This window comes from Ammospiza caudacuta, chromosome 5 (genome assembly GCF_027887145.1).
Source record: "Ammospiza caudacuta isolate bAmmCau1 chromosome 5, bAmmCau1.pri, whole genome shotgun sequence".
Lineage (NCBI taxonomy): Eukaryota > Metazoa > Chordata > Aves > Passeriformes > Passerellidae > Ammospiza > Ammospiza caudacuta.
This window is the reverse complement of record NC_080597.1, coordinates 74,394,133-74,408,677: the sequence shown is the minus strand read 5'-3', so window position 1 is coordinate 74,408,677 and position 14,545 is coordinate 74,394,133. Positions and strand designations below refer to the sequence as shown.

At 43.7% G+C, this 14,545-nt stretch overlaps 1 protein-coding gene across 1 annotated transcript in view; it reads right to left on the bottom strand.

The window, feature by feature from the left end:
- Positions 1 to 14,545, bottom strand: part of PRKCQ (protein kinase C theta) — a 58,237-nt gene that overhangs the window by 16,304 nt on the left and 27,388 nt on the right. The window contains exons 6-13 of the mRNA XM_058806158.1: positions 14,357 to 14,519; positions 13,684 to 13,715; positions 13,502 to 13,587; positions 12,279 to 12,408; positions 10,908 to 11,017; positions 10,670 to 10,787; positions 9,477 to 9,652; positions 5,858 to 6,031 (exon numbers count right to left, since the gene is read on the bottom strand). Of these exons, the coding sequence (XP_058662141.1) occupies positions 5,858 to 6,031; positions 9,477 to 9,652; positions 10,670 to 10,787; positions 10,908 to 11,017; positions 12,279 to 12,408; positions 13,502 to 13,587; positions 13,684 to 13,715; positions 14,357 to 14,519 (989 nt within the window). The remainder of the gene's footprint in view (positions 1 to 5,857; positions 6,032 to 9,476; positions 9,653 to 10,669; positions 10,788 to 10,907; positions 11,018 to 12,278; positions 12,409 to 13,501; positions 13,588 to 13,683; positions 13,716 to 14,356; positions 14,520 to 14,545) is intronic.

The following is a 14,545-nucleotide window of genomic DNA, read 5'->3' as shown; positions in this document are numbered from 1 at the left end:
CCCTCCAGAGCACTTTTCTGCAGAGATTTTCAGATTTTTGTTTTCTTTGCATTTTGAAAGCACTTGCATACATACAAATACACAATTTAACACCATTTACCGAGGAGCAAAAATTCTTCTTCCCAGGGATTCCAGGAGGATGGATGTCAGAATAATTAATGCTGCAGGACAGTGTGGATTTACCTGTGTTTAGATCAGTTACCCTAACAAATGCCTCCATGTGGAGAGGGCTCTAGATCAATCCTGCTGCATTCCCATTGAACTAGGCTGTCCCTAGATAAGGGAAAGGCTGGACATGATGCAATTCCTGCAGCTGGCTCTGCTCTCACCTTTTCATGCAGCTCAGCACAGCCTGGATGCTGATGCTGATCCACACCTTGGATCTGTTTTATTTCATGGGAAAGCTGGCAGCCAAAAGCTTCTCCAGCCTTTTCCACCACATCACTGAGTGCTGCAATCCCTTGAGAGCATCCCATCCAGTGGGAAAGAGGGCAGTGCAGTCCTCTCTGTGTCCACTGTCACAAGGAACAGTTAACACAGGGTTACTCCTTCACCTCCACTGGAATTTGCACCAGAGCAATCCAAGTTTTAATTCTGTTTTTTTGGTTTAAATATTTTTCCCCACCCTCTTGTGTAATATCAGCCAGTCTTCTGGAGATGGCAGCATTTCTTACAGCTGCCCAATAATCCAGCCCAGCCTTTTCTCTCAGTGTTTATTCCTTGTTCTAATCCTTGCACTCTCAGCATTCCTGGCTGTTCGAGCTGCTCGTTTGGGATGCTCAGCATGATGTGCCCATCTGCTTGGTACAAAGCACAGGAATATATTTATACATATGAATATATATTTATACACATAAATAAAATACATTTGCAGAGAGGAAGGTGCAGACTTGGCTTCCACTCGAGCTCTGAGATCCCAAGACCTTTCCTCACACTCAGAGCAGACAGAGCCCATCACTCACTGATAAACTGAGGCACCAGCAGCCCAGGTCTTGTAAGAGAAGTGGTTCTCCCTATCAGTGTCCAGCAGAATCTTGGAGAGAGACTGATTTCCTCAAGGCTACAGAAAGATTTGTCTGAAGTTTTGTGGATTAAAAAAAAAAAAAAAAATTCACTAGACCAAAAACGAAACAAAAACTAGCCAAATCCATGAAACGTAAATATTTTAGCCGTTGAAAAACATAATAAAATTTAAATGCTTTTATTTTAGGAAGTAATTTTTTTTCAGGATAAAGTGCAGCTAGACTACAGATTTTTAGAAATCTCAGGCAAAGCTGACTGCATTTTGGGCTGATTTTCCTCAGGCTGGACAATGGGGAGGCAATGACAATATGTGTATTGAATATGGCATTCATCTTTTACTTTAAAAAACCCCACTTCTGAGCTATCCTCCTCTTTTCCTGGCCAATTCCTTCCCCCAGTTCACATCACATGGGCTAACATCACCTAGAAGTGTCTTACAAAAACTTCACATATTTGATATTTTAATTACAGCTGCTCACACCTCCTCTGGCACAACCCTGTAGAAATCCCAAAGCTCTGCTGAGGCGTTGCTATTTCTGCTAAACCACGTTGAAATTTTGGCCAGGATCCAACAAGACCTTGCCAGCTTTCCTGCCTGTTGGTTGCAAGAGGCAAAATCCTCAGAGCTTTCCTAAAATTTCCCATCAGCTGCTTCAAATTTGGCCTTGAATCAGATTTTTTCCAAGCACAAAGTACTCAGAATACTACAGGGATGGACAGATATTTCCAAGAAAAAGTAGGAGGATGGAGCTAGGGATGTTCAGGAGGTCCCTGGCACCACCAGGCAGAGGAGCTGAACATGCCAAGGGTGTGAAATGCCCCCATGCCAACCCCATGCTCTGATTCAGGGCAAAGAAATCAGCCCTGCCCCTCAAGAGGCAGTCAGAGAGAGAAGAAAACTGAAATCATGCTTGGAAAAAAAAAATAATTTCAGGAATTTAAGTAACCTCTGAGGAGATATTCTAATGAAAAATCTGAAAATACCCATGGAAAACAAAGAATTTTCAAATTATGACCACACTTCTTTTACAATTCTTTTCTCCTTCTTGCCGGTGTAAGAGATTTTTCAGTCAGTATTAAGCACACAAGGGCAACAGAGGATGAGAAAAAGGCTCACCACCAGGAAAAAAACACGTAATACAACACTAAGCAGAAAATAAACATTTCTGTAATATTTTCTTTTAAATTGCAGTAACCATTACTTCTCTTTTGGGTTGAGATAATCTTCTCTGATGCTATTTTGTGCTGCAAGTCAAAATGCCTCAAGATTTAATTTGCATTTAGGTAAAGGGTGTTAATAAAACTTGGTCAATGAGGTAAAGAAACAGAAATAAAAGTGACTTTCAAAAAGGGGAAGCCTATTTTTATGGCAGAAGATCAGTGAAATGCAAAAAAGAATAAAACATAAGCTCTGGGATGCCTAGTCATTATTTTGGCATTACTGATTTTGGGATTTCACAGAATTATAAACATATTTTTCCTCCTCTTTAACATAACAGCATCCCTTTAAATCTAGTACAGCAGAATAGCAGAATAGCTCTTTGAGCTTATTGTTAAAATTCAGAGTATGTAATTATGCCAGCTGAGTATCTGGATACAAAGATGACTGCAGTAAAATAAAACAGAAAATTTCAAAAAAAGATTGGACAAAAAAAACCCACGCAAACACTGTGGGCTTGTATTTATTCTCATGCAATAAAACAAGAAAAGTATTCAGAATTTTGAAAGCATCGATCATTCAGACTCCAAAAACCTGTCTGAAGGGCCATCCAGATTTATGTAATTGAGCAGTCACTCATTACCTGGGTGGAGGTGAGGAAGAAACTCATCCCAGAGCTCAGAGAGCTGCCAACAGATTAAAGGACTTTTTCCCCCTCTGGAAACATGTGGACTATTGAGGTCCTTGCTTTGGTGCAGGAATATTCCTGGTTTTACTGTCCTTTGCAGAGACACAGCACCTGGAGCAGCTCAGGAAGCCAAAGCATGAGGCATTCAGAAAGGCATTGGCACATGTGTTTCTGTTTACTTATCTATCCAGTGAAACTCCAAGAAACAAAAAAATGTCATATTTTCAATATTAAAATCCATAGAGGGACTCTACACAGCAGTGCTGTGGCTTCTGCCCATGGCAGGGGGATGGGAATAGGTGATTTTTAAGGTCCCTTCCAACCCAAACCATTCCATGATCCTAAAACTATTGCCATAAAAGACATTCTGACAGCCACAGTGCTTTGAGCCCTGGAGGACCATCCAAGGTTGTCACAGCTCCCAGCTCTGGGTGACTTTCCTGCCCTGAGTGATCTCTGCTGGCTTGCAAAGGTCAGGGGAGAAAATACAGGGGAGAAAATCAACCAGAGCCCAGAGCAGCTTTGGCCTGGGCAGCCCCATCCCAGCTCCTGTCTGTGGAGCTAAGATGGGGAGATCACACAGATTTAAAGAGGCAGGGATGGCTTGGGATGAGATGGATGGGAATTCTTTCTCCATGACAGGAGGGCAATTCTGTGCTGCTGCCCTGAAGTGCTGAAAAAAAATCATCTGGCTTTTTGAGCCTGGCACCCATGAATTTTTCAGGCACTCATTGCTTTTCCATCCTTCAGTTTTTCCCCTTAAACAGTCAGTAAATCCCACCTGGATCCTGACACCACCCCATTTGGCCTCTCCTCTTTTTGCTGTGGTCTCATGAGGGGACACTTGCATGCCTGCACTGCCTGAACCCAGACTCCAGAATGTCCCTGCTGCACCATCCTGACCCTGACCTACTGTCACAGACATGTTTCATGAAAAATCCTTTCCTTAAGGTTTTTTCTCCTGAGAAGCTGGGAGGCCTAAGGAACAAAATGTAAACAATGGTTATCTGCTGCTGTGGAATGCAACAGGTGCATCTGGGATTGGTCTCATGTGGTTGTTTCTAATTAATGGCCAATCACAGCCCAGCGATCTGGACTTTCTTGGACAGTCACATGCCTTTGTCATCATTCTTTTTCTATTCTTAGCCAGCCTTCTGATGAAATCTTTTCTTCTATTCTTTTAGTATAGTTTTAATATAATATATATCATAAAATATTAAATCAGCCTTCTGAAACATGGAGTTTTTTAGTATAGTTTTAATATAATATATTATTTTAGTATAGTTTTAGTATACTACTATTCTTTTAGTATAGTTTTATACTAGTGTGTATATATATATACTATTATAAAAGTATATAGTATAGTATATATATAATATTTTTAATATATATAGTACTAGTATATATATAGTATATAGTATATAGTATATAGTATATAGTATATAGTATATAGTATATAGTATATAGTATATAGTATATAGTACTAGTATATATATATACTAGTATATATATATGTATATAGTATATAATACTAGTATATATATATACTAGTATATATATACTATATATAGTATATAACTATTCTTTTAGTATAGTTTTAATATAATATATATAATAAAATAATAAATCAGCCTTCTGAAACATTATCATCTCTTCCCTCATCCTAAGACTTTTATGAACATCATCACAACCTACAGCTCCCAGACCAGGCTGGAGCACAGACAGCATGGCTCTGCTGCTGACTTCAGTCAGCATCCCTCTGGAGATATAGGCAGCAATCCCTGGAGTAAAATCTCCCTCATAGAGCTGTGACTGCTGTCAATTTTTTCTCTCTTCAATTAAATCTTGATCTTCTTTGCTTTTGGAGTTGTGGCATTTATATTTTCCTCTGAAAACCAGCCCTCCTCAAGTAGGGAGTTAAAAGGATTCATTCCCAGCACACATTATCCCCACTCTCAGTCCCAAAGGGGTTAAACATGAATGCCTGGGCTCAATGCCTACAGCACCTACAGCAGTTCCCAGATGTTCCCTGTTATAAATTTAACCTGTCTTTAAACAGGTGCCACATCCACAGATGACTGGGATGTAGCACAGAGGTTGTATTTGTTTCTCGTGAGCCTGCAGAAGAACCTCCCACTGGTCAGATCCTAACCTTACACTGAGCAAGGCCTTGTGCCACCAAACCCTGGGGCTGAGCAGGGACTGGGAGCATCCAAACAAACCCCTGAACAAGCAGCCATGAGACAGTGCTGCTCTGAAATTGAGCTAAGAGATATCAACCATCTCTCAGGAATGGTTTGAGTAGGCTGGACAAAGACAAACCCTCAAACTTCCATGGTTACTTTCTATGCCTTGTGTGTGCTTTGGTGTTAAGGCTATTGGTGGTGCCTCTGGGAAGCTGAGCAGTTGTTGGCATGTAGGACCATGGAAATATGTGGATTACTTAAATGTCACTTCAGTTTTGGTTTGGAGTCACAAGCAAGGTTTCAGGAGCTCTGAGCTGCAGAACCACCAGTGTCTGATGCCATTTAACAATAACTGGAGGCAAAGAAGTGAATGACAGCATGTTTATCCTCCAAAACCAGGGTTTCTTGAGTTGGCTTTGATCCAGGCTAGCTGCAGCACAATGCTCCATGGTCCAAGAGGTTCAGATAACTCCATGAGGAGTCAGTGTCATCCTTACCCTGGCTGTGGCCTTGGCACATCCTTGGCCCAGGGTACCAGATGCAGATTTTAACAGCAGATTTTACCTCAATGACTCTTGGATGCCATAATCCTCAAATACACCATCCCATCCCCAGACTGATGTGGGAAAAGTAGATTAAATTTCTGGAGCTATTTTCTGAGTGCTTAATCTGAAGATCCCTTCCCTGAGCACCACTTCATGTCCCAGGTGGACCCCAGCAGGCTGAAGCCCTTCACCAAGCATCTGTATTTCAGTAAAGCATTCTCAGCCTGTGGAAGAAGGTGGCAGATGCTTGTCTCACCTTGGTCTGGAACGTGCAGAAGACATGAGTGAGGAATGGGTGCTCCCAAGCCAAGGAGAGGACTCTCTTCTCCACCATCGTGCACTCAACGTCATCGTCCATCAGCACCACGTCCTTCTTCAGGGCCTTCACAGCAAAATACTGGTCTGTGCTCTTCAGCTCGGCCAGGAACACCTGGAATGGAAACAGCTGCTCAGAGAGAGGGATTATCTTCTCTCAGAACAGCCATGTGAGGGTGGGAACTGAGCTCCTGGGAATTCACTGGGGTACACCTTAAAAACCTCGATGCTTAAGGCCCCATTCTGCCATTAAGGACTTTGAGTTTGCTCCCCACACCCAGAATAGTTTTATGAAGTTGAGCCCTGGAGAAGGATGTGAAAATCTTGGCAATTACAGGAGAAGGGTACATGCCTGGATGGAAAGGACATGCCAGAGAGCCAAACACCTCTGATAACAGAAACCATCCCCATGCAAATGCTCCTCAGATACATTTCCTGTTTTCTGACTTCAAATAATAAAACACAGAATAATGCTTTGTCAGCATTTGAAATGCAAATACCCTGCACCAGCTCTTAAGCAGGTGGAAAATGATGTCCACCAGTAGCTGGACTGGTTTTATATCAGATGTCTTTCCCTCCTTCCTCTCAGTTTTCAGGTCTGAGCACACAGGCTGGGTCCCTGGTTCTTCTCTGAGAATGGGAAAACACCTCCCAGAGGAGTTACAACCTCTGTCTATTTTTATAGGCAGGGAAAATTAAACCCAGAGCAGCAGAGAAGGGTTTCTAGAGACCACAGAGCAAAGAGGTCTCTCCTGGAAGGCAGTGACAGTCCTGATCTTCACACTAACAGCCTGCTGACCCTGTTTCTATAGACTGAATAAATGTGTAAGATTTATTTAAAGACCTCTTCAAAGAGGTCTTTGAAGTTCTCTGCCAGACACTATTTACTGAGTAAGCTCAGACACGTTTTAGCCCCGACAAAAGTTTTATTTATCCTTTTGGCTACTGCTGCATTTCACTTTGTGGCACCAGACAGAGAGTAGAGCCTCCCTCTGTCTCTGCACTGAATGACCAGAAATGCTCACAGTGCTGATGCTGCAGGCTCCCTTTTTACCCTCATGTTTGTGCTGGGCACTGCTCTCCTGGGGAAGCTGGGTAATGAATGTGCTGCATTTGTGACCTGTGCTGTGGCTCCCAAGGAGCAGGGGAGGCAATGCCAGAGCACATCCAGAGGGGGTGGTGGGAGATATCCTCAAGGATCTGCCCCTCAGCCCCCCAGGATCACACAGGCACTGAGATGTGACACCCTGTCCCCTCTATGGGGAAGTGAATCTCTCTCCAAGCAAATGAGGCCACCAGGAGTGACACCAGCACAGGAAACTCGTGGGTGAGTTTTTGTTGCAGAAAGGCACAAAATGGCCCATCCTCTCCACACCCACAGAGATGTGCACTTCAGAGAGATGCAGAAACCTGCAGAGTCCATGTCAGCATGAGGGCTAAAACAAGGTACAGAATGTGCTTCAATGGAGGCACTCAGGACTTGAAGAGATGAACACCTCTCACCTCTCATGAGATCTCTTTTGAGGAATGGTTTAGATAAGAAGACCTCCAGAGATCCTTTACTTCCAATAAAAATGTTTATATATTATATCCACACTCTTGATTGCAGGTTAGTCTGGAATATTGGTTTGGGGTACTCTGGTTTAGCTGTGAGATGCTTCAGCTCTGGCTCCCATGCAAACTGAGGACATGACAAGTGGACACAACACTTTCTAGTGGAAAATTTCCCTGTGCATTGAGCTGGAAATAGATGGTCTTTAAGGTCCCTTTCAGCCCAAACCATTCTATGATTCTGTGAAAGGCCAACACAGGAAATATTTTACCAGTGGAGGAACTGGCTGCAGCAATTGCTCCAGATCATTTAGCAGACAAAAAGCAGCCCTTTGTCAAGGCACAGTTTCCCCCTTGGAAAGAAGTGGGATGCAGGCAATGTGATCCATATTCCTTCTCCTTATTGGCTGTGAAAACACAATGGGGAGTCCCTCTGAAATTGCTTCTCTCAGCTCTGTGCTGGCACTGAGTAACACGAGTCCCCTGCAATGGGGAAGAATAATCCACAATTCACCAGGATTAAAGCATCCACTGAAAACAGGTGGTTCTTGTTTCAAAAGCACAAATCCTTGGCTGCTGCAGAATTTGCTTTGGGCTGCAGCACGGATCAGAGCTGGAAAGAGCAGTTTCTGCTCCCAGCTGGGACCTGCTACTCTGAGAGCAGAGCTGATCCACACTCAGCTCCTCAGCTCATGCTTCCACCTCCCTGTGAAGAGGGAGAGCACAGAGACCTTTCCCACCAGCTCTCTGGGGATATCCTGGTGTGACAGTGTTCACAGGGGTTCTTGGATGAGGCAAGGGATGAGAATGTTGACTCTGTGTTCAGAAGGCTTGATTTATTATTTTATGATATATATATATATATATATATATATATATTACATTATAACTATACTAAAAAGAAATAGAAGGAAAGGTTTCTTCAGAAGCTAGCTAAGCTAAGAATATAAAAGAATGAATGATAACAAAAGGCAGCTCTCTCTGACAGTCTGAGATAGCTCGGTCCTTGATTGGCCATTAATTATAAACATCTAAGATGGGCCAATCACAGATGAACTTGTTGCATTCTACAGCAGCAGATAATCATTGTTTACATTTTGTTGCTGAAACTTCCCAGCTTCAGCAGGAAAAATCCTAAGAAAGGATTTTCACAAAAAGACGTCTGCGACATCCTGGGGATCCATCAACCTGCACAGAAGGGGAAATTGAAACCCTGCCTGGGGCATCCCTGTCCTGTCATGAGAGAGCAGCTAATGGGACAGGGAGAAGGACAAGGTGAGGAGAAGATGGAGTTCAGGATTCAGCCATGCCAGAGAAGGATTCTTTGAAGATTTTGAGATTTATCAGCCATTGTGTGGCAGCAGGACCAGGGCAGGGACCTGTACTGGGCACTGGTGAGGCCACAACTCAAATCCTGTACTCAGTTCTGGGTCCATCACTACAAGGAAGGCACTGAGGGGCTGGAGCACGTCCAGAGAAGGGAATGGAGCTGGGGAAGGGGCTAGAACACCAGAAGGAGCTGGGAAAGGGCTCAGCCTGGAGCAAAGGAGGCTCAGGGGGGACCTTGTGCACAACTGCTGACAGGAGGGGACAGACAGGGGGAGTCAGGCTCTGCTCCAGGGAACAGGGACAGAACAAGAGGAAATGGCCTCAAGTTGTTCCAGGGGAGGTTGAGATGGGATATTCAAAAAAATTTCTTCACTGGAAGAGTGGTCAGGCATTAAAGGGGCTGCCCAAGGAAGTGGTGGAGTCACCATCCCTGAAAGTGCTCAAAAAACACGTGGATGTGGCACTTGGGGACACAGTTAGTGGTGGACTTGGCAGTGCTGGGTTAGCAGTTGGATGGAAAAACCTTGGAGGTCTTTTCCCACCTAAATGATTCCATTCATTCCAACCTAAATGATTCCATTCCGTGTTTTTCCCTAAGTGTCCCTTCAAACCAGATCTATTTAATGCCACACAAAGCAACACGCAAATGCCCACAGTGGTGTCCCAGTCCCAGTTCTTACCTTGCCAAAACTGCCCTTCCCCAGCATCTTGTGCAGGACAAAATCTTCAATGGTCAGTTTTAACTGCACTTGGTGCTCCTGCTGCTCCTGGGACTGCTCTCCCAAGTCTGACTCTATGAGGGATTCTCCCTTCACTGTGCCCTCCACTGGGGTCTCCCAGGAGATGCCTTGTGGCTCTGCAACACACATCAAAGCACCCAAATAAACCTCTGGACAGGAGCAGAAAATCCCCAGAACACTCACAGGTATTCTGCTTAGAGGTTTAAAAGGGTATTTTAGACAAATGGAAGTGTGGTGGCCATCTCTGAGTACATCTGCTCCCACACTGCTTTCTCTCCAGAGGAAACTTTACTCCAGTGGAAGCTGCATCTTCTTCAGTAGCTTTTTTTAAAATTCACAAACCACATTACAAACTCCTTCGTCTTTCTGTTTTATAGCACCAAATCCCTAATTTCTGGCCACTTGTCTTCTCCAGTCCTTCTTGCTGCTTGCCATTATGATGCAGTTTCATTTTTCAAGGTCTTTTCAAAACCCTAGGCAAAGCTGGGTGAAAAGCTGGGATGGCATTTTCACACTGTGCCCCTGCTCTGGATGTGAAGCATTCCAGATCAACCATTCCAGCCAGCCTGGAGTGGAATCACTCTGAGTTTTTTCCAATACTCCACTAACCTGGATTTATAAGAACTTGTAAGAGATTTTGTCCCTCACTGGATTTATCCCGTTGCTGTAACTGCTCTAAAATGCTGAACACTGCTCAGCAAACTCACCCACACGTGAAACAGATGTGAAACCACCTGAGGCTTCACTGTTTCACATCAGCACAGCCAGTTCTACTTGAACAGAACACAAATAAACACAGAGGGGGACATAATTTATTTTTCCTTGGGGTCCAAAGGGCACAGTCTCCCATTTACCCTCCTAAACATCTGTCCTTGTATGATAGAGGGCTGTGACACCTAGATCAGCTCCTGGGTGAGTGAAGTGGAGGCCTACCAGTGGTTTTCAAAGCTATTGGAATTCAACCTCCACCCAAAAATATGAAATCAGAAAGAAAATTAGCCATGGTGATCAGAAGGATTCCAAATATCCTGTTTAGAGCTTGGCAATAAATTCCCCACTCGTGTCACCCCCAACTCACCAGTTACCAACCGAACAACAGCAAAGCTCTGTCCTGTATCACCAGGAGGAATTACCTTTTTTCCCTGATGCTGGCAGGGCCTGAAGTGGTGTCACATCCTTCACAGGAACAGGGAAGCCAATTTCCAGAGGTCCATCCCTGGAGATCTGCTCACTGTCACGTTGGCAGCGAGCCTGGGGCACAGAAACCAGCAAATTTTGAGCCAAAATCACATGCCAACACCATGACTTCTTGAGTGTGACTCATAAAAGCCAAAATCTAGAAGAGTATCTAAAAATACTTAAACTATTTACCTGCTGGGTGCTCTCTATCATTGCCAGAGCTTCAGCCATCAGTTTCTGGTTCACTCCACAAAGATTTGCTACTTTTGCCTGGCACTTGTGGTGGACGTTCATGCCACAGGCTGAAAGAGAGAACACGAGGACAATGAAGGGTTGGGCAGGAGCAGGTGTTGGCCAGGGACAGAGATCAGCCACCTAAAGAGCTCCTGAGATGGCACTCAGGGAGTTTTTTGGTTCCCTATGGAGACTATTTTTGTATTTTCTCCTGGCTAGAAGTTGCATTTCCACATCCATCAGCCTCTGCAGGTACAGGCTACTAAAATTACAAGTCACCATCTCAGAGATAAACTGTAATCACAGAAGAGGATCCTGCCATTAGTTTGAAATTATGAAGACAGTGAAATGTCTTGGGTCTGACAATGGAAATAGAGCTTGCCAGTTCATACTGGGGGTGACTTGGGACATGAACAGGGTCACTGTGGTGCTCTTTGTCCCTTTGGGAAGCAACTCATCATCCTGCTGGATCAAACATCTCTCAGCTCATGGACAGTTGTCCTCATTCTTGAAGAACAATCCTCCCTGAAGGACAGTCCTGTAGACCACTCCTTTACCCTCCTGGGTGCTGTCAGAACCCAGCACATTGCTCTGGCTGCCCTGGGTTATTCCAGACCCTGACAGGGGGCTCAGAGACCTTGGCACAGAGTCACAAACAGCTGTGCCTTTGATTTTAGCCCATGGAAACAATTCCCAACTTTGTGTGAGGAGTTACAAGCCACAAGAGTTTGAGTAGAATGATAGTGAATTTGTCACAGGGTGAAAAAGAAAAAAGAAAAAAGAAAAAGAGCAATTTTGGGGTTTTAGAATGGGGGTTCAAGAGGCAAGAGAGAGGAATCTGGGTGTGTCCTGTCCTTCTCCTACTTCTTGTCCTCCATCTTCTGCTGTGATGGTGACACTTCTGGACTGGTTTAGAGTAGAGACAGACTGTCTAACGTAGGTGATAGGTACTGGAAAATTATTGTAAATAAAGTACAGGTAGTTGCTGGTATACAAAGCCTACACGACCCCAAGGGCAGGGACTGTGCCACAACCCGACCTGCTGGACAGATCTCAGCAGGTCAGAGAGAGAATGGAATAGATAAGAGCAAATAAAAAGAAAAAAAAAGCAGAACCAAGGAATCTCGACTTTTTTTTTGGTCATGAGGCTGGCAAAAAAGACTTTTAATACCTCAGGGGCCATCTCAACCACAGAAACCCCCCTGGGGGCCACCTCATAGTGATTTTACAGAGAAAGGCGATAAATGCGGTTTGGATTTTCAGACTGCCACCCTCCAAAGACAGCGACCCCTCCCACGCCCAGCTGGTGCCACCCTGGCCAGGACTCACCGTCACACTTGAGCCCCTGCCGTGCCAGCCCCCAGAGCAGGGTGCCACAGTGCTCACAGAACGTGGGGCTCTTGTAGTTGTACACTTTGAAGCGGTGGGGCATGTCGATCTTGAACCTCTCCTTGTGGAACTGCAAGACAAAAGCCAGGCTGAAAATCCACTCCTCATTTCCACCTCGGCGCCGTGGGGAAGAACAAACCTGTACCACAGAAGTTGCTTTCTCTACTGCTCTTTTATTCTTGGGTATGACTGCCAAGCAGAAATTGCTTATCAGGCTCACAAACCCAAATTTTGATACATAGTGACTGCAGTTCAGAGGGAATTGGGTCATTTCATCCCTGGCCTTGACCAAAAAACAGCTTGTGCCTCATTAACATACCCAGGCTCTGCTAATTCTCAGTGGGAAAACATTGGTACTTTTAAAAATCATTCACCTCATCCTGAAATAGATGCCTACATTTGTTGTCATGAATCACTCCTTGGAAGAGCCTGTTGTAATTCTCTTAGTGTGAAAGGTGATGACAAAGTTGGTTACATCTACCCTGGAGATGTCAGAAGAGAAGGGAGAGCAATCTCATCTATAAAAACTGTAGAAGGAGAACAGTAGTAAACAGAAGTTGTAGGACACAAGGTAAAGGGAATAGTGCTATCAGGAGTTTAAGATCTGGGTTTGCCTACCAAAAAGAAAATTTTAGAATAAACTGACATGAGAAAAATAAAGCAAATAACAGCAGAGATATCAGATCTCCCACTGACTGTTTCAGACAACACAAGCACAGATTTGTTCAAGCACAAAACTGAAAATTCAGCCTGATGTCCAGCTTAACATTGGATAGTGAAGAGTTTTCTCCAGTAAATCTCCACCTCATGTCCATTACTTCCCTCTGAGTTATACTTTATGCATTAGAAAAATGTCAGTTCTGACTCAGCAACTGCTTATTCTGCAGCTGCATTTGAGTAAATCTTAAGTAGGAGGTAATGAGATCACTGGGAACATAAAAAGCAAAGGGCACAGATGAGGTCACAGAGTCCTTAGCTCAGTAGGTCCTTTTGCTTCATCACAAGTTGCTTTGCAGTGGTGTAGGAGAGATCTGAGTGACACTCAAGACTTTTTAAAGGGAATCAAAATAAAATAAAATAAAATAAAATAAAATAAAATAAAATAAAATAAAATAAAATAAAATAAAATAAAATAAAACAATAATAATAGTAATACAACCTACCATTGTCTCTCTGCTATTGATTGCTGATCCTGTACACTTGGCTATTACTTTATCAATGCACTTCTTATGAATGGCAGCGTTACATTCTGCAACAGCAAGGGTGTCATGGTGTTAATAAAGAAATTCCTTAAGAAAATATTAAGTAAATAATGCCAATAAGAAAACAAAAGAAAGTTTCTTACGTCTGCATTGATAGCCTTGTTTATTCAGACCCCTGAAATGAACAGAGCAGTGGTTAATCCTGAGTTGTCTGAAAGGCTCAGTAGAAGAAAGAAGAGCAATGATTATCAAAGAAGGAGAACAAAACTGCTTTGCTTTTTATCACGCATTGTAGAGCTTATTTAATTTCATTATCCTCAATTAATCTGATGGTGCAGTGATTCTCTATGGTTCTCACAGCCTTTTCAGCACACATTCACATCCTGAATTTCAGGAAATCCCAACAGCAAACTGGACCAATGAGAAATACCTGTGCATTTTGCCAAACCCAAAAATATTTGTAAAAAATAAATTTAAAAATGAGGGGAATTTTTCACAGTTGGAATTACAACTGCAAACCACATCCTTAAAGTGATGCAATAACTCTACACGTAAAATGCCTAGGGTCTTACAGGAGGAGAACAGATATTTAACAGGGAATCATGGAATATTTTAGGCTTGAAAAGACCTTTAAAATCATCCAGAAAAGACCTTTAAAATCCTCCAGCCCAACCATTAACCCAGATCTCGCCCATGTTGCCCCCGTGTTGCCCATTTCCATGCCCAACGCTAAGCCACGTTCCCAAGCGCCACAGTGACACCAGCAAGGGCTCCTGGGGTTCAAAGGAGCAGAAGCCCAGATCCTTTTGCATTTACCAGACAAACTCGTGGCACACAGAGCAGAAGGTGGGCTGTGGAAAGAAGGTGGCTGTGAACTCGTGGCACTTGACGTTGTGGATTTTGGCCTGCTTGATGGCTCCCCTGCGCTGGTGCAAGGAGAAGAAGCTTTCAGTCTCACAGTCAGCCAGGTCCTTCGCATCTGGGAGGAGAGGAAAGGTATTTGAG